This window comes from Passer montanus, unplaced genomic scaffold (assembly GCF_014805655.1).
Source record: "Passer montanus isolate IOZ18808 unplaced genomic scaffold, ASM1480565v1 scaffold47, whole genome shotgun sequence".
Lineage (NCBI taxonomy): Eukaryota > Metazoa > Chordata > Aves > Passeriformes > Passeridae > Passer > Passer montanus.
In genome coordinates this window covers 5,654,857-5,680,829 of record NW_024369596.1, presented here as the reverse complement: position 1 = coordinate 5,680,829, position 25,973 = coordinate 5,654,857, and the positions used below count along the sequence as shown (strand labels likewise).

Sequence of the window (25,973 nt, the reverse complement as noted above, 5' to 3'; positions counted from 1 at the left end):
AAAAAAAAAAATTTCCTTATAAAAAAAAAAAAAAAAAAAAAAAAAAGAACAAACACATTTGGGAGCAGATTTTGGAGCAGCCCCAGGTAGTACATCTACTCCCTTCTCTAGTGAGTTCTGTTTGCTCTGCCTTCCCATGCTCTCCAGTCCCTCTTCCCTCCACTGGCATCCTTTCCTCTGGACTTTTCCCACTATTTCTGGTATGTTATCACTATTTCTAGAGGGTGAAGCCTGGGGAACCTGCCTGTTTCCCTGCAGAGTCCTGTGCACAGGCACCATGTCCCTAAGGATGGGTGACACCTCCATCTGTGCTCCTCTCAAAGAAGAACCTTTGGTAAATCATGGAGGCAGAGCAAACCCAAAGCCAGTATTCTCAGGATCCTTGTGTCATGGCTTTAAGCAGGATTCCTGCTTTTCCAGCCCCTTTTTCCTGCTACTATGCAATTTGCAGGCTCTCTGGGAATGCTTTATTAATGGCTCTGGCTCCATAGGGATGCCTTCACAGAGGGACTTGACTGTGAACAGCCACCCCAGGGGATTCCCTCTGAGCAGAGGTTTAAAGATTTGGGTAATTTATCTTAAAATGGGGCTATGCTAATGGTCTATACAGGATGAATTATCCTGGGAAAGGCTGCGGGACTGCAGGGCAGACAAGGGCACTAAAGCATCTGTGAGGCTGAACTTTCCCTGTGGAGCTGTACTGCTGCCTGATAAGGGATTCAGACCAAACCCAGACATGTGTCAATGCTGGGACATTGGGATTGATCGTGCTCCATCCTGGGCAGGCTGGGTTTGGTTTGCTCCAAAATGTGTGGCCCAGCCACGTCGGAGATAAGGAATTGCACTGCATTGATCCAGCTCAGCTGATGGATGCTGGATTCATCCCTGGGGCTTTGCTCAGCTCTCACTGCAGAGCAGATGAAGGTCTGCAGAGCCTGTGACCTCTGCAGCTCAGGGACACATCCCTGGTGTCCGGCAAGCTCCCGTGGGACCCTCCACAGCACCATCAGTGGCTCGGTCTGTTTGATCTTTAAATTCTCTGCACGGTGCTTAAAGCAGGGCTGGGGGCTGTTCCTGGTTTGCCAGAGCTGGATGTCCAGATCCAGCTACACTTTTCCCTGAGGAGACGGTCAGCATGGCTTCCCTGGCATTCCCGTGTCCTGAGAGGGAGAGGGTTTAGGACCCTGTCCAGCACAGCAGTGGGAGGATGTGGGGGGTGAGGCTGAGGTGGCTCAGCCAAGGTGTGTGATCTGCTCCCAGGTGTGTTGAACAGGGAGTGTTTTTGTCTGGCTGGAGCTGCCCCAGGGGGGTTGAGTCCAGCTGTTTGCAGGCCCGTGGTGCTGGAGAGAGGGGAGGGAAGCAAGCAGATCTGGGACATGGGATTAGTCTCTTTCTAATTGATTTATTTCATTTATTATTTCTGGTGGTGTCTTACACCTGGGAGGGTTCGGCTGGTGCCCAGATCAATCCTCCCAGCCCAGCCCTCCTGCCTCGTCCATCTCGGTGCCACCACAAGGCAAGAGCAAAGCACTGAATTTCCATGTCCCTCTGGGGCTCCCTGGTGTGAGCTGCCCTTGATTCCTCTGCAGCAGCACAGCCAGGGATCTGAGTGGGAATGTCTCCTGGTGGAGGCTGGAAAGAGCATCACTCAACACAATGCACAGCCTGTTCCTGCAAGGAAGGAAGGATGCAAAGACTTCCAATTGGTAACCTGCAAATGAGAGTATTCACAGACTCCAACGGTGGCTTAAGTTGGAAGGAACCTTAAAGTTCATTTCATTCCATCCCCTTCTGCCATGGGCTGGGACACTTTCCCCTACCCAGGGTTCTCCTTGTCCTAGGTTGCTCCAAGCCCCATCCAGCCTGGTTTTGGACACTGCCAGGGATCCAGGGGCAGCCACAGCTTCTCTGGGCACCCTGTGCCAGGGCCTCACACCCATGGCCTGGAAAGGGTGCTGGAAAGGGACAGATCTGTCATAGTTGTGCTTTGTTTCCAACGGCCACAGTGTAGACATGAGCTGTAGGCAACACCCCACATCCTCCTCTGGTCCCACGTTAGCCTGTCTCATCACAGTCACCATGCTCCAAGGTCTTGGGAAGCTCTCCATCCCTCCAAACTCAGTCTGTGCTGATGTCAGGTGCCTTTGTTTCCAACAGCCACAGCGTAGACATGAGCTGTAGACAGCCCCCCACATCCTCTGGTCCCACGTTAGCCTATCTCATCACAGTCACCATGCTCTAAGGTCTTGGGAAGCTCTCCATCCCTCCAAACTCAGTCTGTGCTGATGTCAGGTGCTCAGCACTTGGGAACAAGGATCCATGCCCAAGGAAGGGTGGTTGGGTCAAGAAGTTGTCTCATCATTCCTGCACAGTGAAGTAGGAGCTTTCCCTGCCCTGGTGGGTCCATCCCAACATGTCCAAGGAGAGCAGCACAAGGCAACAGCACAAGGGGAACATCCACCCTTCCTAGTGACCCAAATTGAACAGGTGTGGAAAATCTTCATCCTTTCCCTTGGTTTGATCCTCCTGCTGTGCAAACAGCCAGGGACAGAGGAACCACAGGGACAAATCCTTCCCTGGGAGGGCGGGCAGGCCCTGGCACAGGGTGCCCAGAGCAGCTGTGGCTGCCCCTGGGTCCCTGGGGGTGTCCAAGGCCAGGCTGGATGGGGCTGGGAGCAGCCTGGGACAGTGGAAGATGTTCCTGCCCATGGCATGACATAAGCTTTAAGGTCTCTTCCAACCCAAAGCAACTCTGAGATTGTACAAATGAAAAAGGCATCCTCCTTCCTTGAAATGGCAATCATACTTCAAATCCTGGGCACAGGAAGTGCCAGCGAGATTTTTCCCAGCCTGGCCTAAAGTCTTGTCTCTTCTCACCCTTTCCTGTTCCCAGTTTCCTCGGTAACACATCCCAGCAGCCAGATCCAGGTTTTCTCCAGCCCTGGGCTGCAGCTGGGGAAAGCAGCAATAGCCAAGGCTTTGGGGCAGGGAATGGTTTAATGGGCAGCACACGACAAAGCTGTGCCCTTCAAAGGAAAGAGGAGAAAAAAGGAAAAATCAGCCCTTCACCTTAAAAACAAATAAATCAAATCAGCCCTTCCAGACCCAAAGAAAGGTGGAATCCCTCCAGTCTGGGAATGACAAAGCACCCCTGGGATGCCTCCATCCCGTGCTGGAGTGCCTGGCATTGGTGAGACCTGGCACTTCTCTGCCATCTGAGTCTGGGATAGCTGGATCAGACCAGGAACCTGCACATCCCAGCTGGGCCAGGCAGGGAAATGCCAGGGGAGAGGCGAGGGCAAAGCCTCTGGCACTGAGCAAGTGAATCAGCACCGGGGCACAAGGGTGAAAATGAGAATTTGAGCTGGAAACTCACAAAACTCACATCTCATTCTGTCTCCTTGCTCGTGAGCACCAGACAGGAGCCCGGGGCTGAGGCTCGAGATGCAGCAAGGCTCAAAACACAAACCTCCCCTGGCTGTCCTCAGCCTGCAGGGCGTTGGGAATGGGTTTTGCCCATCCCTGAGATCCCCTGGATGCAGGGTGAGGCAGGGGGGTCTCCTGCTGCTGCACAGTGGGAGGTGGTGCCTGCCTTGCTCTCGGACCCTTCCAGCTCCCTGCCAGGCCCATCCCAAGGGAAATGCAGGATTCAGCTGTGCTCAGGCTCCCAGACCTGGAAGGTGCTGTTAGGATAGTAAATACCAGAGCTAATTAACAGAAGAGGTGTTGGCTAATGAGCTCAAGGCACGTGCAGCCTCAAAACAGATCCAGATAATCAAGCCCCAAACCTTAACAACCAGCTCCCAGTCTCCCGTGTCTCCCTGCTGTGAATCACTGAATTTCCATGGCACCTCCTAGGAGGAGACAGGCAGGAGTTCTCCCCCCATCCTGCAAGAGAGGGGATCTAAGAGCAGCTCTCACGAGAAGAAGGGGACCAGCTCAGGGTTTTGCTCCTGTTTTCCTTTTTTTTCCTATTTTTTATGAACAGTAATAATGCCCCTCTTTTTTTTCCCTCTCTCTTTTTCTTTTTTTTTTTTTTTTTTTTTTAACAATTTGAAACTATCTGACATATGGGAAAAATAATGAATTCAGTTTTTTGCCTGCATTCTCTGATCTGTCAGTCTGCACCCGGGAGCTGCGTGCAGGGGAGGAGGAGGCAGGGGTGCTGGCCTACATTGGGGAGATAATGATGTTCCTGCTGATCCCCCTCCCAGGAGAAGGTTCAGGCATGTCCTGCAGCTGAGGCGAGCCAGGGTATGGTTCAGCCTTTTCCTCAGCTTTGTATTTCTCTTTGTAGCAGGGTGGTTTTTAGCTACAGCAAAGTGAGATGTGCTTGGAACATCTCTGCAATCTCCTGGGCTCTTCCCTGATTCCCAGGGGCTCCTGGATCCACCAGGTCCCTGCTGCCTCCAAAGAAGATTGACCCAGGGCTGTGCTCTTTAGTTTCAGCATCTCTAAGCATCACCCAGTGCAGGGTCAGTGAGGGTGCTGCAGCCTCTGTGGAGTCCCAGGTTCATTTGGAGGGTTCCAGAACCATTGTGGCTGGGAAACACCTCCCAGACCATCAAGTCCAGCCTGTGACCAACCCAAGCCCGGAGCACTGAGTGCCACATCCACTTGTTCCTTGAGCACCTCCCGAGGTGGAGACTCCAACACCACCCTGGGCAGCCCCTGAGCACCTTTCCATGGAGAAATTCCTCCTGATGTCCAATCTGACCCTCTCCTCATGCAGTCTGAGGCTGGTTCCTCTTGTCCTGTCTGTTGTTCCCTGGGAGCAGAGCCAGACCTTCACCTGGTTCCCTTCTCCTGTCAGGGAGTCGTCCCCCCTGAGCCTCCTTTTCTCACAGAAGATCCCAAAAATTTGGGACACCCAAACCACAGCCCCCTGCTGTCCCTCCAGTGCAGGTGGGGGTTTTGCACAGGACTGGAACAGATCTTGGTGCCGGGCAAGTGGGCAGAGCAGGGCTGAAGGGACATTGCAGCTGGGAAAACCTGGCATTCAGAACACCTGGTCTATCTGTGCCTCAGTTTCCCCTGTGCCCAGAGAAGCTGTGGCTGCCCCTGGATCCCTGGCAGTGTTGACAGCCAGGCTGGACGGGGTTTGGAGCAACCTGGGATAGTGGAATTTGTCCCTGCCTGTGGGAGGGGGTGGAACAAAATGAGCTTTAAGGTCCTTTCCAGCTCAAACTGTTCCATGATTCCATGATTTTATACTCAGCTGCCTGTGCTGGGGAGGGGCATCCCCAGCACAGGGGTCCTGTGTGTGACAGGGGCTCTTATCAGTCAATTTGATTACACCAGTGGTAACAAGGCCAGGTGGGCAGGTAATTTTTCCTCCACTCCTCTCCCATCCCTGCTGACACATCTGGGAAGCTTTACCCTGCCTTTCCATGATCCTGACAGGCAGAATTGGAGCCATTAATCACGGTTGTCCTGGATCACAGACCCACCTCTCTCAGTTGTGGGCAACACTCTTCAGTTTACAGGCAGAGCAGACACAGCAAAGCAAAACAGCTCCCTCCAAATCCCCCTGCCCTGAGTTAGGGCTTGGCACTAGCTGTTGACAGGATCCATCCACAAGCACTGCCTTGGTGGGGAGAATCGAACGAGGACCTGGAAAATGCAATATATTCTTTGGCATTGTGTTGCCCTTTCAGCTGGGAGAGAAAATTTTAAGTTTTTTACTCTTTGCAGAGTGAACATTCTACGTAAACAATCCATACCTGGCCAGCTACCTGCCTGCACTGCAACTGGATCTTTGTTAAAGTGTGGAAGGGGGCTGCCAAAACTTCTTTGTCCTTGCATAGAAGGCTTTTCACTGGAATACAAATGCTCACTTATCCCATGTCAGATCTGCTTGTGTGCTCTCCAAAATGGGTCCTGCCCAGAGCCAGCTCTCACAAAGGATTTCAGAACTTTGACATTTGCTTTAATTCCAGTCCATTGTGAAAACTGAATATTTAAAAGACTCTCTAGCCAAGAATCAGGGAGCAAACCCCTCCTCAGCATGAAAAAGCAGAGTATTCCAGTGATATTCCTCAAAATGACCTGGAGAGGGCTTAGATGGAGGAAAATCAGCCCCTCCTGGGCAGTGAGTGGGAAAGCAGAGTTGTGCTTTGCTGCAGTGAGATGAAACCATCTCTAGGAATCCTTTCTGAATTTTAGGCATCTTCATTCTCCAGCAAGACACTGTTCCACTGGAGAAATCCATGCTGCTGACCCTAGAAATGTGAAACATGTGAGACTTTCAGTGGCTGGATGAAAAAAGAGACAAATCATTAGGAGAAAATAGGGGGGGAAAAAAGCAGGGGGGGGGAATTTTAGGAAATATTAATGGTTTGTTTCTCATGAGCTCCTTAATGTGAGGAGGGTCCATGAATGAGGCTCAGCTGGGGAAACAGGGACACAGGTGTGTGCTTGAGATGGAGAGGAGGCAGCATTCCTGGCAGCCCCCTGGCCCCTCCTGCTTACACACACACACTGAAGTGCCACAAGACAAATAGGACTGAGAGAGAGATGCACTATTTAAACTTTCATCACTATTTTTCTCCCTGGCTCCCCTTGTTTCTTTTGATTTATTTTTTAGTGTGTTTTCCCCAGGCTGTGCTGTTTGCCTGCATCTCTTTCCTCTCCCTCTCCTGGCAGCAGTTCTGGAGCACCAGGAGCTGCCCAGCATTTTTCAGGCTCTTCAGACTCAGCTCCCGTGGGCAGGAGGGAGGAATGAGGCAGCAGAGGCTGGGAAAGATGTGGCCAGGACACAGCAGGGACAACAGAGGGACAAGCAGGGACAACAGGAAACCTGTAGACACAACATCTCCTTTTCCCATCCACCCATGACCCAGCAAGGATTAGGGGACAGCTCTGTATTGCACGGAGCAAGAATCCCATCCCACTGCCACCCAGCCCAGGGTGGGCAACCCTGCCAGGGCTTGGCTTGGGATGGATGCAGGAAGGCACCCACAGAGCACCAGCCTTCCATGCCATGCCAATCTGAGCAGGGCCAGGGGCTGGCGGCACACAGAGGGGGCTGGATGCTTGGAAACAATGCCAGAGCTCATCCCAGAGCCAGTGTGGCCTCTGTAAATTGGCCGTGGACAGCACAGGCTGGGCTGTTTGCAGCCTGTCATGTGTAGGGAAGGTGCAGACAGCTCCAGGGATTGTTTCAACAATCACAGAGGCATGGAATGGTTTAGCTTGGAAGGGAACTTAAAGCTCATCTAGTTCCACTCCCTGCCATGGCAGGGACACCTTCCCCTGTCCCAGGTTGCTCCAAGCCCTCTCCAGCCTGGCCTTGGGCACTGCCAGGGATCCAGGGGCAGCCACAGCTGCTCTGGGCACCCTGTGCCAGGGCCTCACCACTCTCCCAGGGAACAATTCCTAATTCCCAATATCCCATCCATGGCTGCCCTGTGGCAGTAGAAGCCATTCCCTGTGTCCTGTCCCTCCATCCCTTGTCCCCAGTCCCTCTCCAGCTCTCCTGGAGCCCCTTCAGGCCCTGGCAGGGGCTCTGAGCTCTCCCTGGAGCCTTCTCCTCTCCAGGTGAGCACCCCCAGCTCTGCCAGCCTGGCCCCAGAGCAGAGGGGCTCCAGCCCTGGAGCATCTCCAGGGTCTCACTCCAGCAGCTCCAGGTCCTCCCTGTGCTGGGGACTCCAGAGCTGGACTCAGCTCTGTGGATGGGGCTCACAGGGACAGAGCAGAAGGGCAGAATCCCCTCACCCATCCTGCTGCCCACACTGCTGGGGGTGAGCCCAGCATGGAAAGATAAGGATGAGAGTGGAGCCTCCTCCTGCTGAGCAGCTGCAGACAGGATTGGTCTCCAGGTTTAAGATGTAGCATGCCAAGGAAGATCTGCTCAGTCATACTTGAAGGGAGAATATTCCACTCTGGAGTCAGGAAGGACTCTGAGCCCTGTGCTGACCCCATTTAAACTCTGACCACTCGCTCTGTGTGGTTTGTTTTTCCTTACCTGCCAAAGCAAAAGAACTGAAATCCTAATTGCATCAGGAAGGGGAGAGGTAGAACAGATCAGGACAGTGGAGGAGAGGATGCAATTGGCATCCAGGGCTAAGTTTCCTGCAGATCTTAGGTCACTGAGCCCCACAGTCCTGCCCCAAGTCCCCACTTGGTGCTGCCCTGAGAAGCCCAGCCCATGGCAATGCTCAGACAGCAAAATCCCTGCCTTTCAAGTGTTGGACAAAACCTAAGAGTCTGTTTATATGCTTCCTAGCTCTGAAGAACTGCTGGAAATCTGAATCCTAAATGTGTACAGGCCTGATAAATGGAAAGCTAAACACTCCTGCAGCTGTAAGCTGCTCTGCAGTGGTTTAGGCCCTCACAATTTGCAGCCTTCAGGGCTGATAATACAGCGAGACCCTGAGCAGTCTGCTGGAAAGCTCTGCCAGAAACACAATCCCTGTAAGGGGATTCTCTTATCCCATGTAGCAAGCTTCATCCTAAAAGCACTTTTGTGTTCTAGCCCCTTTTCCTCCCCGTGGAAAGCTTTCCTAGACACTTGATGAAACAGAGAACCTTCTTTCTCCCCCAGCACCCAAATTTTCCTGCTTTTTCCTTTGTCTTCTCCCAACCTACTTCTGGTTCTTTCACTGTAACTCATGCCAGTGAATCCTCCCAGCCTTCATTTTGCCAATTAAACAGCCCAACCTCTGCCGATTTCGCCTGGCAGGGGAGCTGCTCTTTTCCTTTGATCAGCTCCAGGGAGTTCTGCATCCATGAGTGTGGCCAAAACACCCCAGAATCTCAAAAGCATCATGCAGAGCAACACCACTAGAGCTCCAAAATGCCCCCAAGGCTGGTGGGGAGAGCAGATACTGTCTGGGAAGAGAAGGCAGCTCCCTGCAGCTCTCAAGCAGAGAAGAGGATGCTCTGATCCCAAATGATGCACAGAAATGATACCACAGCCAATTAACTCTTCATTCTGCTGAATATCATTAGCAAGAGCTTACTGCCAAAGTCACAGCCCCAAAGTCTTGATACATTGATCACCTTTTGGACAGGACAGGATAATAGAGACACAGAATTTTTGGGGTTGGAGGGCTGTCTGGTCCAGCCCTCCTGCCACAGGCAGAGACACCTTCCACTAGATCAGAGGACCACACTCTTCCAGGGAAGGATTTTCCAGAGGCTGCAGGTTGAATCCTGCATCTTTCACCAGTGCCTTGTCAGCCAGCAAACCTGCACTCCCAAAGCCCCAGCGTGGAGCAGAGATGGGATTTGTAAAGGCAAACTCTGTTTGCAGGGTTTGTATTCCAAGCCCTCCCCAAGGGCAAGCGGCTCTTGCAGGTCAGGGCAGCGCCAAATCCGGTCAGGCCCAGCAACTGCTCTGTGATGCCTCATAAGCCTGGCTTGTCTACAAGAGCTGAACATGCTTCCCTGACAAGCTGCAAGACCGTGTCAGAATGCACAAGCACTTGGCAGAGCAGAGCAAAGCTCCCACATCCCCCCTTGCTGCACGAGGGGCTCGGCTGAGCCAGCTGAATCTCTGGGGCTTCCCTTCCTGCAGGGACACAACACAGCAGCAAAGGGACCTGTGCTCAGCCTGCCTTTTTCATCCCCACGGGGCCTTGTGTTCTCACTGAGTGCTCACTGGGAGGCAGCTGTCCCCACTGGGGAGGCTGGGGATGCTCTTGATTCATCACACAGTCACAGAATAGGTTTAGAAGAGACCCTAAAGCCCATCCTGTTCCACTCCCTGCCATGGCAGAGACACCTTCCACTGTCCCAGGCTGCTCCCAGCCCCCTTTAGGCTCTGTAAATGGCTCTCAGGTCTCCCCAGAGCCTTTTCCTCTCCAGGCTGAACTCACCCAAATGATTTACCCTTGTTCTCTCAGCTTTGGGGCCAGGAAGATCCTTCCAGTGGTTCATGGCAGTTTGTGATCGCCAGGAGCTTCCTCTGGTCACTGTTATTTGTTTAAGTTCCACATGAGCTGGGCCCGGAGCCCCTGGGGAAGGGGAGCCATGAAGATGAGCAATGCATCAGCAAGGCCTTATCCAAGGGATCTCGTTCCACAGGGGACCCTTGTGCTGAGTCTGACACCAGCTGAACACTCGTGGCAGATATTTGGCTCAGGGCAGCCCTCAGGGGCTGCTGTGTCTGCCTCTCCAGCCCAGCAGCTGGGTGACCCTTGCCCACCAGCAGGTGTTGGGGTTGAATCACTTAACACTGAAGAAGAGGTTGGCCCCAAGAAGAGGAGGTTGGTTACACAAACCCAGCAGCAGTAAGGAACCAGGCACAACAACGCAGCAAAACAGCCTTAATTAGGGAAAATGTACTGCTGGCTGCAGGGCTTTTTGCTTCCTGCACTTCCAGGACCTGGCTGCTGGAGGATCCTGTTATCTCAGCAACTATTGCTAATGACTGAGGCTCTGTTTGCTTGCCACATCCTTGTCCAGCTGCTGGGAGCATTTAAAGACATCCAGGTCATTCCTAAAGGCAGCGTTAGCCTGGGGCCTCAGCCCAGCAGAAGAATTCTGTGGGGGTCACTAATTAACCAAGCTGTGCAGGGTGGGCCAGTGTGCAGGAAAGCCTCTAACAAGTCATTTTAAAAGCTGATGAATGCACCAAGAGCACCATCATTTAATTGTGTTTCTTTGTGAAGATGTGCTGTAAGTGCACTTTCCCAAAGGGCAGAGACCCCAAGCTGTCCCCTCTCATCCAGGCAGCCCAGAGCTATGGAGGATAGATTGAAGCCTGTCCAAGACTGGTTTAAAAATATTCAGCAAATCCTGTATTTGACAGAAAATGAGGGGTTTGGCAGGGAAAAGTTTGTCAGCATTTCTTTGGAAAGTTTTTTCTGCAGTGAAGAGAGAGACAAGTGTCCAGCTGAGGTTTTGAGGGCAATGTGAGGAACAGGAGACCTTCTGCTGGGGTGATTCACCTCCACCCCAGAAGGTCTCACTCTCATGTCCATTTGGGGACAATTTATGGGGACTCCCACCACATAAAAAGCTGCATGTCACAGACTCATGGAATCATTCAGGCTGGAAAAGCTCTGTAAGCCCATCGAGTCCCCCCAGCACTGCCACCATGTTCACCACCAACCACGTCCCCAGGTGCCACATCCAGGGATGGGGACTCCACCACTGCCTTGGGCAGCCTGTTCCCACCTGACCATCCTTTCAGTGACGGATTTTTTCCTAATATCCCAACTATACCTCCCCTGCTGCACCTTGAGGCCCTTTCCATCCAGCTTTCTGCTCCTGTGGGCTTGATCTGTCCTGGGTCCCTTCTCCACCATTTCAATCTTCCTGGGCATGAGCGGGTTAACTTCATTTGCTTTGCTGTCAGGAGTAACCCCACCTGCAACCCCAAACAACTCTTCCTATTTATATCCCTGGTTTAATCAGGAAGGCTAGTGCTTCCATAGCTACGTGATTAAAAATTAGGAGACCAGATTCTGTAGTGGTGCCTCATAATAACAACCAATCCTGGGAGCACAGTGGATGAATAATGGATCACGGCTTCTTGCTTTCCCTCCTTTCTTCTTCTTCCCTTTTCATCTTTTCATTCTTCTCCTCCTCCTCCTCCTCTGCCTCCTCTCCAGGCTGGAGTTGGGGTAGGGAAGGAATACATCCATCCTTCATATTGCAGAAGTTAGAGAGACATCACTGATTCCTCTTCATCAAACCCTCCACCCCAAGCAACTTCCCTGTTAGGGAGCCTGGAGACATCAATAATTCACAGCTACCTGGAGGACTGGGTGATGAAAGCCATTTACTTGGGAAGAGATAGCCAGAACCCATCCTCTCCTCATTGCCATAAGCAGCTCCTCAAGGCTGGCTGCTGATCCCATAGGGACAAACAGGAGCAAAACTAAAAACTGATGATTTCTGGCACAGGCCAGACAAGTGATTCCATGTTTGTTTGCATTATGTTCTCCCCTGTCCCATAATATCCCCTAATGGACACACTGGATTGCTTTGCAGGGGGGATGTTGCTGCAGGAATACCAGGGAAAAAAGTCAGGAATGTCAAGCATCCCACCATAAAAGTTCCTTCATTAAATTCCAATATGGTCTTCAGAGCAAAATTTGTGGGTTGTTTTTTCCCCCACTCTACAAGATGAATTTTCAGTATTTTTACAAGCAGAGGTCAAATTCAATTAATGGATTCAGTGAGGGGAGAAAAAACTACTGGAAAATGCCAGATTTGGTTTTAAACAGCATAAACTCATCCAATGAAATAAAATAAATAAATCTTAAAAATTAAAATTCATAATTGCTTTATAGTTAAATAACATCAGAATAGAGCAGAATTGTTCCCATTTTCACATCTCAGTGACAATCGTTCCAACTAACCCAAACCACAGATTTTCACTTTCCTGTTCCACTCTTTTACCCTGAGGAAAAAAAAAAAAAGTACATTTTGGATCCGTGTAGAAAGCTTTTTCCCCGGTCCTTGGGTTCCACCCACTGAGCTGAAAAATCCCATTACTCCAAGCACTTGGCAGCCGCGTGTGCGCAGCAGGGTGTGCCCACAGCACATCTGCAAATCCCGGCCTGGGGCAGGCAGCCACCTCTGGCTTGTCAGGGACCATAATCCCTTCCCAGTTCCCACCCCAGCCCGGCGCTGGAGATTTTAGATCCTCCTCAGCCAACCACAACGCAGGGGCAGCTCAGGAGCAAAGCCAGGCTTGGGGATTTCAGAGGGGGCTTAGGCCAGCTTTGGTTCTGAGGGGGAGCAGCACTGACTTGGAACAAAACCAGCTCCACTTTGGCAGAAAATCGTTGGATTTCACCCAACTGCATCCCCTCTGGAGATGATGAGAGTTGGAGGGTTCTGCCACCCACTTCTGAGCAGGGTGAGAAGGAGCAATTTCCCATTTCTTGAGAATGCATTTCACATGCCCTTCACATTCCTGCTGGCCTCCCAGCCCCACAGGGGCCCCAGGACAAATGTGCCCCAACACAGCTGTCTGTGGCAAGAGCAGCATTTGGCTTCCCAAGGGTGATGGTTGGGGAGAGCTCAGTGCCTTTGGGCAGTGCTTTGGGCTGGAAGGGCTCTCAGCGAGGGGGTTACCAGCAGCTTTCAGCCACAAGAAGGTTCCCTGCTGTTTCCCTGGAATTATGTGAGGCATCCATGGGATTGGGGATGCTGTTAAAGAGCCAGGGAGAGGGAGGGCTGAGCTCAGGTCTCTCACAGAGCAGAAATGAAAGTGCTTTTGTCTTACTTAGGAACTTTTTATCTCTTGATGAAACACCCACCAGTGGTCAGTAAGGCCAAACTGTTCCTGGTTCACCTCTGGAACAGGTGAACCGTGGGCTTGAGCTGTCCTGGGTCCCGTCTCCATCATTTCAATCTTCCTGGGCATGAGCGGGTTAAATCCCCCCCGAGGGGATTTAAAAGCCATGTGGATGTGGCACTTGGGGACATGGTTTAGTGGTGGGCTTGGCAGTGATGGGGAAATGGTTGGACTTGATCTTAAATGCCTTTTTCAACCTAGATAATGCCATGATTCCATGCGGAGCTGGACAAAGCTCCATCTCCAGCACAGATCCTGGATGGAGCAGACCCTCAGGGTAGCAGAGATAACAGCTCCTCCCTTCAGGATTAAAGAGCAGCCCCCCTCTCCAGCTGGATTTCCCATCTCTTAGCATTCTGGGGTGCCAGGTTCAAGAGCTGGTCCCAAAAGAGCAGCCCACACTCAGGTGTCCCTCCTGTGCCTCCCTGTTTCCACCTGTCCCTGTCTCTGGCTTCATTTCCAGCAGCGATGCCCAGGGCTGTGGGATACCAGCAGAGCCTGGAGCTGCAGCCTCACACGGGCTCTCAGGTGCCTTCAAAGGAAGACTGAGGTCTTAAATGTCTCTGTTCCCCCATCTAGATCTGCATTCCCAGAGGGAGGTGCTGAGAAGCCGCCCTGTGGCAGGAGGTGACCACAACCTGCTTGTGGCAGTGAGAGGGACATCACAGAGAGCAGGGAGTGTCCCCACTCCTCCGTGGTCCCTCTGGGACAGAGGACTGCCAAGGGAGCCCTGCTCAAAGGAGGTCACACTCCTGATGCCCAGAGGTTATTCCACCCTGAGTCCTACAGGTCCAAATCCAACTTCTCCTGCTCTTCTACCCCAAAGCAGCCTCACCTCCCTCCCCCTTTGCAGCCAGAGCAGGGGTCACACCCATCCTCTCCAACCCCTGTACTGTGTCCAGCTAGAGATCCAGTTAGAGATCCCCAGGGAGGAGCAGACACAGGAAACAGGCATATTTCAAGCAGGGATATTGCTTTCAATATTCACCATCCTCCCAGAGTTTGCAGCTCAGGGACATCCAGAGCTTTGAGGATTTGGTAGCCCTCAGTGGATTTATCTCCCTCATATTCCTGCAAAGCTTGCAGCCACCTGGCCCAAGGCCCCTCAGGAGCTGCTGCGGCTGGAGGTCAAATCTGGGGCACAAGAGCAGCAGAAGGCAGGTGGCTCTGACCTGGGGACAGGGGGTAGCCCTGCCATGGCCATCCCAACCCACCTGCAGAGTCCGAGAGGTCGCAGGCCAGCCCTGGCAGCTCAGCCCCCACAGATGACTCCAGGAAGGTGGGGTTCATGCTTCTAATGACCTTGTCTCCTCTGTGCTGTTTCGTTGCAGTTCCTCCAGATGACCCTGTCATTTTGGGGGGGCCCATCATCAGCCTGAGAGCAGGAGACCCCCTGAACCTGACCTGCCACGCAGACAACGCCAAGCCAGCAGCCTCCATCATCTGGATGAGGAGGGGAGAAGTCATCAATGGAGCCACCTATTCCAAGGTGAGGCAGGATGGGGCTGGGACAAGGCCTGTGCTCGTGAAAGGCTACCAGGCGTGACACTTCACACAGCCCCAAAGCATTTGGGGCAGCACCTCTGCAGAGCTCAGACTCTCACCCTGCATCCCTTCCCACTCGGGAGCCTGGGAGGAAAGCAGTCAGCAGGGTGCAATGAGAAGCCACAAAATGTCACCAGAATGGGCTCTGCTCTGAATTTGGCTTTTTGTACCTTCTCACAGGTTGTCATCACCTGGTGTGGCCACTTCTCCCCTGTTAATCCCACCTGGGTGTGGTGTTAATGTTGTGTACAGCAGCAGTGACCCAGCCCTGGTTCTGGCTCTGCAGCAGAAGCTCTGGATCAAAGGGGTTGCAGTAAGATCTGCCCCCTCCTCCAACCGCAGCTTTCCATGAAAAATTGTCAGGGTTCTTGGCATTTTTTAATTTAGACAGAAAATCTTTATTGGGTCATGAAGGAAATAATCAAAGAGCAATCAGCAGCACACTGGGAATGGGACCCCAAATGTTCTCCTGTTTATGGGCTCCTGATGGCTGGTGAGTGTGAAAGATTCAGTAACACTTGACAGTTTTAATGAAATTTTCTAAACAGCAAAATCTGAAACCTAAAATGGGTCAGTTTGCAGCCAAAACTTCAAAGTGGGCAGTCAGAGCCATTCCTCGAGCTCCCAAAGATCTTTAATAAACATTTCATCCTCAGCTGCCACTGTGCAGCGTCCATCCAGCCTCATTCCAGCAATATCCTGATTTGCTGGGGAGAGCAGAGGAGGCAGAACACCCTCCATTCCTCCTCCTCCTTGCTGGAGCTGAGCTGCTTCCCTGCAGCCAGGGGTGAGCAGGGGGAACCTGCCCCAACTCCCTGCCTGCCATGCAAAAGGCAGCACTAATTAGAGCCAGGGAGAACTGACCCCTCTCTCTCTCTCTCTCTCTCTCTCCCCCTCTTTAAAATGGAGTGGAATTAATTAAAATCCAGGCTGTTGACATGCAGTTGTTCACAGCTTATCCCCCTCGCCCCCAGCTTTCCCTTCCAGGGCTGCCAGGCCCTGAGGAGACAAATGTTGAGCCCTCTCCCTTTCAGACCCACAAGCAGTGGGGAGCAGAGAAGGAGGAACGCCCATCTTTAAAATATTTCCAACAAAACTCCCTTCCAAAGCAGAGTTTTCCAGGCTGCAGATCCATCTCCCACAGCACAGAGTCTCCATGGCATTTTAAGCAGTTGGCAGGGATGGGCAGGGAGGGGACCCCTGTTCTGCCTGAGGGGAAGCATCCTTCCCTCCTCCTGGAGTCAGAAAAACTCTGTTTCTGAAGCTGAACCTCATTTTCTCCTGACTTCCTGAAGGTTTCCATGAGGCCTTTCCACACAAAAAAAAAAATTAAATAAATTAATAAAAAATCAGCCTTTAGAAAACTAGTGGACAATTTTAGACATTTTTTGAGTGGGAAGTTTGGATTTTTGGGGTCTTAGAAACATTTCCCTTTTGAAGCTCCATTTAAAATAGTTCATCAGTTTGCCTTTTTCTGCTTTTTCAAGAGAACTGACACACAACCCAGCTTTCCTTTGATCCAGATATTCTAGCCAACCAAAAAAGAAGTCCTGTTTGAGTTACTGACTGCCTGAAACCATTCACACTGAGTGATAATTTCTTTGTTACTCTGAATTTCCAGTCCACCAAATGATCCATGTGCAGCCCCCTGCAATCCGAGCCAGGCAGCACAGAACAGCCACAGCTGACTGAAATCCCCCTGATCCCTACTGAAGGGGACAGGGAACGTTATAAGGTCCTGCAGGACTTGGAGGTTAACCTCAAACAGGGGAAATTCTGCACAGACTCAGGGTTCACCTCAACACCAGCACCAAAATTGGGGTCTTGTTCCCCAAAGGAAGAGCACACAGGGTGACAGTAAAGCAAGGACAGGGCAGCATCCTGCACTTCTGTCCAGAGATGGGAACGGAGCTGGGGAAGGGGCTGGAGGACCAGGAGTGTCTGAGGGAGCTGTGGGGGCTCAGCCTGGAGAAGAAGAGGCTCAGGGGAACCTTCTTGCTCTCCACAACTCCCTGAGAGGAGGGGGAGCCTTGGGAGGAGTCGGGCACAGCTCCCAAGGAGCAGGGACAGGTGGAGAGGAAACGGACTCAAATTGTGCCAGGGGATGTTTAGACTGGACATTGAGAAAATTTCTTTACTGAAAAGGTATTCAGCCATTGGAACGGGCTCTCAGCATGGTGGTGGATTGCCCATCCCTGGAAGTGTTCCAAAAACCTGTGAATGTGGTGGAGAGGGACGTGGTTTAGTGGGTCAGTGCTGTCAGTGCTGGGTAAATGGATGGACTCGATCTCAGAGGGATTTTCCAACCCTCATGACTCTGGGATTCTGGGCTAATAGTAGTGACAATTTCTCAGCATAATCCCTTGTCTCATGTGCTTGAGAGGCACAAACCTGTGTGCATGAAGGCTGTGCCACAATGACCCAGGGAAAGCATGAGTCTTGGAATCAAAGAATCATTTAGGTTGGAAAAGCCCTCCAAAATCAAGTCCAACCACTCCCCCAGAACTGCCAAGACTACCACTAAACCACATCCCCAGGTGCCACATGCACACATCTTGCTGACATCTGTGTACCTCCCAGTAAAGTTCTGTCTTACGCTGTGAGGAGCAAACTTGAACATACAGACTTAGAAGGAAACACTGCCTGACAGGGTCCAAAATCCACTGTGGATAAACCAGAGAGAGGTCAGAGGTTGGAGAATGATTAAAAGACTGAAAACCACACAACATCTTGAGAACTCCGAGGGCTCAGCTTATCAAAGTCAGGGTTACAGGGTGACCTGACCTCCTGTAAGAACATGCAGGAGGATTAGGGGATGGTAAGGAAGCACTCCCAGGCTCCTGTGCTCCCAAAAGAGGCACAGCAGGGCACCACACTGAAGTCAGATAAATGCAGGGAAGAAGCACAGTGCCAAGGCTGAGCGGGCAGAGCTGGTAACCACCTGTCTTGGTTTGAACAGACAGGTGTGTGCTAAGGAAGGCAGGAGCCTCCCCTGAAATGGCAAGTGTAACCCCTCCCTCCAAATTGTTATAATTTTGAAATTAAGGGGATCTCAGCCAAAGATATGGGAATGGGAATAACAGTTCTTTATTTAGGGAAGAAAATAAAAATAAAATAAACAATGCAGTAATACAAACCAACACTGCCAGAGTCAGAACAGGCCCTGTCCCCTGTGGGTCAGGGTGGTGGCACAGTCCCATCCCATGGGGGCTCAGCCCTCCTGCAGTGCCAGCTGTGCTTCTGCTGGAGCAGGGATCCTGCACAAGGGGGGAGTTTTCCTCTGCAGCTCCAGGGCTGCTGCAGATGGGCCTGCTCTTCCTCTGGGAATGCAGGGCAGGAGAAAGCTGCTCCTCTGGGAATGCAGTGGGCAAAGGCTGCTGTGCTGTTCCAGGCTCAGATTGGATCCAGGTAGGAATGCTTGGCTCCTGCCCTGGGCAGAGCATCTCCCCATGGGATGCTGGAATTTGATCAGCCCTGCAGGGACACTCAGTGGCCATGGACAGCAGAGATCTCCTGGAGGGAGGATTGGCTGTGGGAGAGATAAAGAAACTGCCCCAGTAACAGAAGATAACTGCCCAGCTCTGACAGATGGTGAATAGAATACACAGCCAAATTCACCACTAAGACACCACCAGGGTTTGGATCTCTGGCCCCCATCAGTGAACACCTGAGAGGTGATGCTTTACCATAAGCTGGACCAGACCACAGCACAGCAGCCAAGGATCCTTGGCCAGGGTCTGTCTGTGCTGCTGGCAGCTGGCATCACCTCACTGCTGTGGAAAGAGCCCAGGCAGCTTTGTGCACTCACCTGGCAGAAGATGCCAGCAAGGTCACAAAGCCATTTGCCTCTGGCTCCCTCTTTGCTGGGATGGTGGGTGAGGTGTCTCACTGGAGCTTTCCTCCCTGGCTTAGGCACAGCAGGGCTGCAGGGAAGCAGATGGGAGTTAAGAGCCCAATTCCCAGGGAAGTGCAGTGAAATTTGTCTTTGTTATTCCCCCTGAGGCTTTTGGCAGATTCCAGCCAGAGGAATTGTTATTGCAGGAATCTGTTTGGCTGAGAAGCTCTTATTGAGCCTGGGGATGGGGAAAGGGCCCCTCTCCAGCAAGAAAGTCCTTTCTGTCAGATTAGGCCCATTTCTGACCCAGAGATGGGGCAACTGAGGGGCATTTTAAAAACTTCTTATTCCATTTTCAGGCTCATGTGAAGGGTGAAATAATATAGATATAATTCATGCCAGCACAATCAGAAGCCAACTATCTCCTAAAACAATACACTATAAGCGTTTCTTGACCTATCAGATGTGCCACACCATGCTGTAAAAGCCCTAAAGCCAAAGATCTAAAATTACCCCTTGTGGGTCCTACTACAATGCATCTTTCATAGCTCTATCTCTCCAAAGTATCCAGTCTTATTTGTAAGGCCACTTTTAAAACTTGTTTCTAGTTCCATTTCTCTCTCAACAATGTCTGCCCTGTTCCATGGCATTTCTAAGTCAGCATGTCTTATCTCAAGGTTTACATACAGATGCACACTATGTGAGCCTTCTGTCAGGCTTTGAGAGTTTTCTACGGATTCATTTCCAGCAGTTTCCTCATCCCTGTTTCCCCTGGCAGACACTCCTCCGTGACGGCAAGAGGGAGAGCATCATGAGCACCCTGTTCATCGCGCCGTCCGACATCGAGAACGGGGAGAGCATCGTGTGCCGTGCCACCAACAAAGCCATTCCCAGCGGGAAGGAGACCTCTGTCACCATTGACATCCAGCGTGAGTGCACAGCTGCCCGAGCCACCTCTGGCTGCTGGGACACCCAGTCCTCTCTGCCCTCTCCAGCCAGGGCTGTCTGCAGCGCTCTGACTCCAGGCAGGAGCAGCATGGGGGGTTCTCCTTACTGGGATTTACTGATGTATCAAGTGTGAAGTCACAGCCAGGAGATTTCATGACCCCTGAGCTCCCTGAGCATCACACACACTACAGAGATATCCTGCTTCCTGTATGTCCATGGATCTGAGCAAAGCAGCACCAGCTGCCACGCTCTGGGTGGCCCAACTGTGCCCTGATCCGGGCCCTCAGGGGTCTTTGGAGCAGGGAGGGATCCCAGAGGGTTTGGCTGAGCAAGCAACATCTCTGGTCATGGCCAGTAGCAGAAATAAGTCCCGTCAGGATTTCTGGTGCAGAATTGTGTGTTTCCAGACTTACAGGCAGTTCAGTGATATGTTTTTTGTGAGACACCTGATCAGGACAGTGTCCCTCCCATGACACAAAGCCAGAGCCAGTCACCACCTCAGGGGACAGGGCTGTACCATTCACCCTTTACTGTAAATCCACAGAGCAAAATCTGCCTTCTTCCAAAATTCACATTTCACAGGCCTCTTCCCTCCTCCTCTGCAGCAGCCATTGCTCTTGGGTTCCTCCTAACCCCTTCCAGCCACGCTCCATTCACACACCCAGTTCCTGCAGCTGTATTTACCCACGACTTGCAAAAGCAGGATGTTCAATATTAGCATGCCAGCTGCTTTCCAGAGACCAATTAAAACTGGCAAATTCAACTGAACAAACTCAAGCACAGCAGAAAATTCACCATTTAAGACTTCCAGCTTTTGCTGCCGGAAGATTACCAAGCTCTTGGGTTGCTGGCTGCATGTCCTGACAGAACTGGGCAGATAAAATGAGATAATAGCTTGGGTTATTTCACAGCTAGCAAACAGCTACAATAGCTGGAGACACACTCACACAAACAACGTGGAGCAGAGACATCATTACACCAGGGCAGTACAGTGTGGGCTGGAGACGTGAGCTGAATCCCCAAGCCACATGGAATCTGCTTGGGAAAGAGAAAAACCCGATAAAGAACACCAATTTCCACTCTGAGCTATTAAAATTCTCCATGCTGTGAATATAATAACAGTAATATTCTACCCAGCTATTAAAAGTATGTTGTTCTTAATGGTAGCTAATGAGGATATCAATTTTCCAAAGCTGGATGGGTGATGGGATAGAAAAATACTAAGATGGATTAACCAAGCTGAGGTGGGATGGATTTTGACCTGGATGCAAAATCCTGCTCTAACTGCATCCAGTAAAAGAATCATTAATGTTGGAAAAGACCTCTAAAATCATCAAGTGCAACTATCAACCCAGCTTTAGCTGATGAGGTCTCACTCCCGGCCTTGTAGACAACCAGCTGCATTCACTTTGCAAAGAGCTAAAGGTGATTTTCCTAAGCAAAAAATATCTGGACCACTCATTTTTCCCTAGGGAATTATGAGAAGTCCTAATCATGGGTCTTCTTCCAATATCTAGCAGAGAAGCAGCACTCAGGGAAAGAAAGAAGTGGTTTCTGGAAGAATAAGGAAAAGCAGGCAGCAGCTGTTGGCTGGGGAGCTCTTCCCAGCCTGGCATGAGCTGCAGCATCCCCCTGGACCCTGCACTCTCCACCTCCAGCAGTGCAGGTTGAATTCACATCATAGCAAACATCACCCAGCTGCATGGTTTGAGAGGTGGCCTTGCAAAAAAAAAATCCCAGGGAACCAAAAATAATCCTTCCCAGAAAGCAGCAGCCTGGTAAATCACTCCTAATGTTTTATTTCATTTTCTTCTGCAACTCAACAGAACATCAGCAATGCTCGCAGAGAAACATCAGGATGGAGGTTATCCCTAGGAAGGGTGTGTACATGGTGGGAGAGATTATCCTCTTTCAGCTGATGGAAAATTGAAGTTGGGGTCCCATCAATCTCATGCCTGACCATGATAGCAGCAATAAAAGAGCTGAGTCATAAAACCCTCCCCTCCCAAATATATAAAAAAGGGGGGGTTGGTGGAAAGAGCTGGAAAAAACCCCAGTGCAGGCTCTGTAATGGAAACACTAAGCGGCTCCAGCTGGAACATCTGTTCAATGTGATTTCCGTTCCACCAGCCACATCAAAGTCAGCCTCCTGTGAGTTATGCGTCGAACATCACAAGTGGGATTAAAATCATGTTTAATAGTTTGATATGCCATAAACTATTTATACTGCAGGAGCCCAGTGGCTCCATGGAAATGCACACCCAGCGTGCCGGGATGGGGAGGAGCAGGGTTAGTGCTTATCCAAAGCCATTGCTCCAAGCCTCTGCACACACATGTGCAGTTGCTCATTTTTACACCTTTTTTTGTCACAGCAAGAAGGGATTTGGCTGCATCTGTATGTTTTTGCAGGAGGTGGGAGGAGGAGAAGGAAAGTGGAGGGTGATGAGGGGCACATCGCTGTGCTGGAGGGTCTCCTGCTGTGTTTATCCTTGGAGCTTTGCAGCGTTTGATTCCCTTTTGTGCTTCCCACTGGGGAGTGGAAAGCCCAGGGCTGAAGTGGCATCTTAGCCTCAGTGAAGAGGTTGGGAAGGGCTTGTCCACAAGGGAGAGGAGCACGGAGAGGGATCTGCACCTGGCAGGCAAGTGCCAACACAGCGCCTGCAGCCCACAGAGCTCAGCCTGCAGCCATTCCTGAGGTGCTGAATGGGAACAGTGGGAGCGGAGGGGTTTGCCAAGGTGCCTCCTGGGCTGCAGGGCTGCTGAGGAGTGATGCTGGCCCCGGTGCCCATCCCAGTGCCAGTCCTGGCACAACACGGCACCCGCATGAGCACTCACACCCTCTGCTCCCGCCGCCTGTGGGCTGGCTCTATCTCGTTCCATCATTCAAATTCATTACAAGAAGCCAGGCAGGAATTATAATTGTAACTGAGTGGAATTACATCCTGATGAGTTACAATTTGTGTCTTTTTTCCCTTTAAAGTACCCCGAAACACAGTGGCACACACAACCCACGCTATCCGCAGCACCCACAACACTCGAAAGCCCAATCCCATTTCTGAAAGGCGAGATCAAAGATTTTAATTCATTTCCTTTGCTTTTTTTTTTTTTTGGTCTTTTTAATTTTATTTTTTTATTATTTTGAGTGCAGGAGGGGGCCGGGCTCATTTTAATACAAAGAGGTTCCTCTCTGTAAATCGTAGGCACAGCTCCTAACCCATCAAACAATGGGGAAGCTACTAAAGAGAAGTGTGATTCATACTTAACAAAGGAAGGTGATTAGCTGTTGTTGTCTAACAATAGGGAAGTGTCAGGATGCCTGGGAATGAATTAGGAGCCCGCTATACATCTCTGGGCTGCTGTGTCAGGGAAGCTCATTTATATTCCCAACTGCGCCCATCTTTATTGTCATTTGAATTGCACATTTTAAAATGAAATTAGGGTAAATTGAAAATACCTATAATTTCCCCGTCATAATTTCCCATCAGGAAGGCAGGTGGCTTTGCTCACAACAAAGCCAGACTCCGGCTGGGTAAATACCACGGGTGGAGAAGAAGGAGGCTCTGGAGCTCTGCCGGGACTCCGCCTTTCCTTCTCCCCTCCCGCCCAGCCAAGGCCACTGCCGAGGCCACCTCCGACCCTCCGCTGCTGTCCCCGAGCTGACCTGGCACCTGGCAGGGCTGGAATAGCCCGGCCTTGCTGTGGAGGCTGTTCCCACACCAGTTTGCCCAGCTGGAGCCCACAGCCTCCAGCACAGCACTGAGCAGGTCACTCCAGCAGGACCTGACCTGGCTGTGCTGGAGGGAGAGGCCAGCAGGGACATTTCCATCCCTGGAAAACCAAGGATGCTCCTTGGGCTTGGCTGGAGCCGTGGCTCCACAGGAACTCGAGCACTGGGGGTGCCCAGTGCTGACCCCACACCCAGCCCAGGGCTCCGGGATGCCCCAGCACACCTGGGGCCAAGGGAGGTGACCTGGCCCAGGGGGTACCACCCAGCTTCTCTGCCCCCCTGCCCTGTCACCTGCTGCCTTTCCCTGTTTTCCAGCTGGGCAGGACATTGCTGGAGCACTTGGAAGAGGAGAGAGGCAGCAGGGAAAGCTGAACACGTTACATGTCCTGTTTTAGGATGTGTTTTTGCATATGTGCAGCAGACTCCCACCTCAAGGGCAGGAGAGCTCCTCAGCTGGGTCGATGAGCCCCAGGCCCCTCTGCCATGGGACAACTTGTTCTTCAAGCACCAAAAAAAACCCTCCACAAAGCCATTTCTTTCTGCTTTTTGCCCTCAAATAAGGCCCCATGCTTAAAACCTAAATCTGAAGTCATCATGAAAAATTAAAACAACTCTGGATATTCTGCATCTGAACATTTCACCCATTTCCTGCTTGCTTTTATCGGTTCATTCCTAAGTTTTATTTGTTGCTAAAGCATTTAGATGCTTCTCATGTGGAAAGGAGGAGAGAAACTGAGGAGCAGTTGGAAGACTGGAGCAGCCTGTGACACCAGTAAGGCCCTGGCAGAGATGATTAGGCTGATGAAAGAGCAGAAATGCCACTTTAAAGTTAGAGAATAGACAAAACATCATTGTTATACAGCAAGATATTAAACTGGAGTGTCTCAAAGCAGGCGAGTTTATGTCCTTAAATGAGAATCAGAGCCAGCAGTCACATTTTCCAAGTGAAATGTTACATCAAATGGTGTCTGTGGCTCCTCTTCCTGTCTTATTCGCTGAAGCCCCTCAAGAGAAGAGCAGCGTTCATGGCATCAGCCTGTCTGACAAACCTTGTATGGCTTTAAACGGAAAAATGGCTTCCCACTGCCAGAGGACAGGGTTAGATGAGATCTCAGGGAGAAATTCTCCCTGTGAGGGTGATGAGGCCCTGGCACAGGTTGTCCAGAGAAGGTGGAAGTGTTCAAGGCCAGGCTGGGTAGGACTTGAAGTAACTTGGTCTAGTGGAAAGTGTCCCTGCCCATGGTAGGGGTGGAACTGGGTGATCTTTAAGGTCCTTCCAACCCAAGCCATTCTGGGATTCTGTGATCTCACAGCACCAAGGAGTCTCAGTGCTTTTTCCAAGCTTCCTTACAGCCAGGTTTTGCTTTGTAGCCTGAGAAGCTGGCAGACAGTGGGCAGGGGATGCCTCAGCTGTCCTGGGTTGCTCATGGCCTGTCTCTCTTTGCAGACCCACCCCTGGTGAACCTGTCCGTGGAGCCGCAGCCCGTGCTGGAGGACAACACTGTGAAGTTCCACTGCTCTGCCAAGGCCAACCCTGCTGTCACCCAGTACAGGTGAGGTGGCACTCCTGGTGACCCAGAAGAGCTCAGCACCTCTGGCTGTGGTTTCTGGTGGCCGTTCCCCCTCCTCCCGTGTTTCTCCCTGCTTAGTGCTCACTGTGGCTCGTCCCCAGGGTCTCTGCTGCCCCCATAAGCCATGGCTGGAGCCAGTCCCCCTCCCTGCTGTGGCAGGGTCCTTGTCCCCACTCTGGTGGCTCCCTGGTGCCACTGTGGCCTTGATCGTGCTGTTGCACGTTGAGAAGCTCCTCTTCTGCCACTCACCATTGTCTGCCACATTCTACAGCTTCTCAGTCAGGGATTCATGGGCACCTGGAGGGGATTAAGAAGGCTGGCACTGAGCTGGCAGAGCCATCTGTTTGGGGGCATCACGAGCAATGCATGCTGAGTGAAAAGTCTATTATGGGAGAATTCCTCTCCTTTTTTTGCACGCTCTTTTATGGTTTGAACAAAGAGGCTCTGTCGCCATGTCCGTGTTACCTTTAAGAAACCACCATAAGCCTCTCTGTGCCCTCCCTCCCAGCTGAGCTCGGGAGGGGCCAGAGCAGAGGTGCAGGCGCCAGAGATGTGAGGGGACACAGGGGCTGGGATCTCCTTGAGTGGGACATTCTCCCTGAGTGGCTGGGGTCACATCTGCAGTCTGCAGTGCCCCTGCACGAGGGGAGCTCGGAGCAGGGCACAGCTGCTTGAGGAGATTTGGAGCAGCAGGAAATGTGTCACTATTTGCTGAGGGAGGTCTGGGGTGCAGGCAGTGCATGGGGTCCCTGCCAGCCACGAGCCTCCCTGGGTCCTCTCCTCTCTCTGGTGACCAGGAAAAGGATCTGAAGGAGCAGCTGGAGCTGTGCCAGGGGAGGTTTAGGATTTTAGGAAAAGGTTCTTCCCCAGAGGGTGCTGGCACTGCCCAGGCTCCCCAGGGAATGGGCACGGCCCCGAGGCTGCCAGAGCTCCAGGAGCCTTTGGACAGCACTGCCAGGGATGCCCAGGGTGGGATTGTTGAGGGGTCTGTGCAGGGGCAGGGCTGGACTCAATGACCCTTGTGGGTGCATCCCAGCTCAGGAGATTCTGTGATTCTGTGAGTGCACATCCAGGGACTGATGGGCAGGA

General features: G+C 51.7%; 1 protein-coding gene across 3 annotated transcripts in view; it reads left to right on the top strand.

Annotated features, from left to right (window-relative positions):
* The window catches only part of KIRREL3 (kirre like nephrin family adhesion molecule 3), a 369,112-nt gene that overhangs the window by 295,713 nt on the left and 47,426 nt on the right, over positions 1-25,973 (top strand). For all 3 annotated transcript variants that reach the window (XM_039721998.1, XM_039722000.1, XM_039722001.1), the window contains 3 exons: positions 14,590-14,747; positions 19,417-19,567; positions 24,761-24,866. In XM_039721998.1, coding sequence (XP_039577932.1) covers positions 14,590-14,747; positions 19,417-19,567; positions 24,761-24,866 — 415 coding nt within the window. The remainder of the gene's footprint in view (positions 1-14,589; positions 14,748-19,416; positions 19,568-24,760; positions 24,867-25,973) is intronic.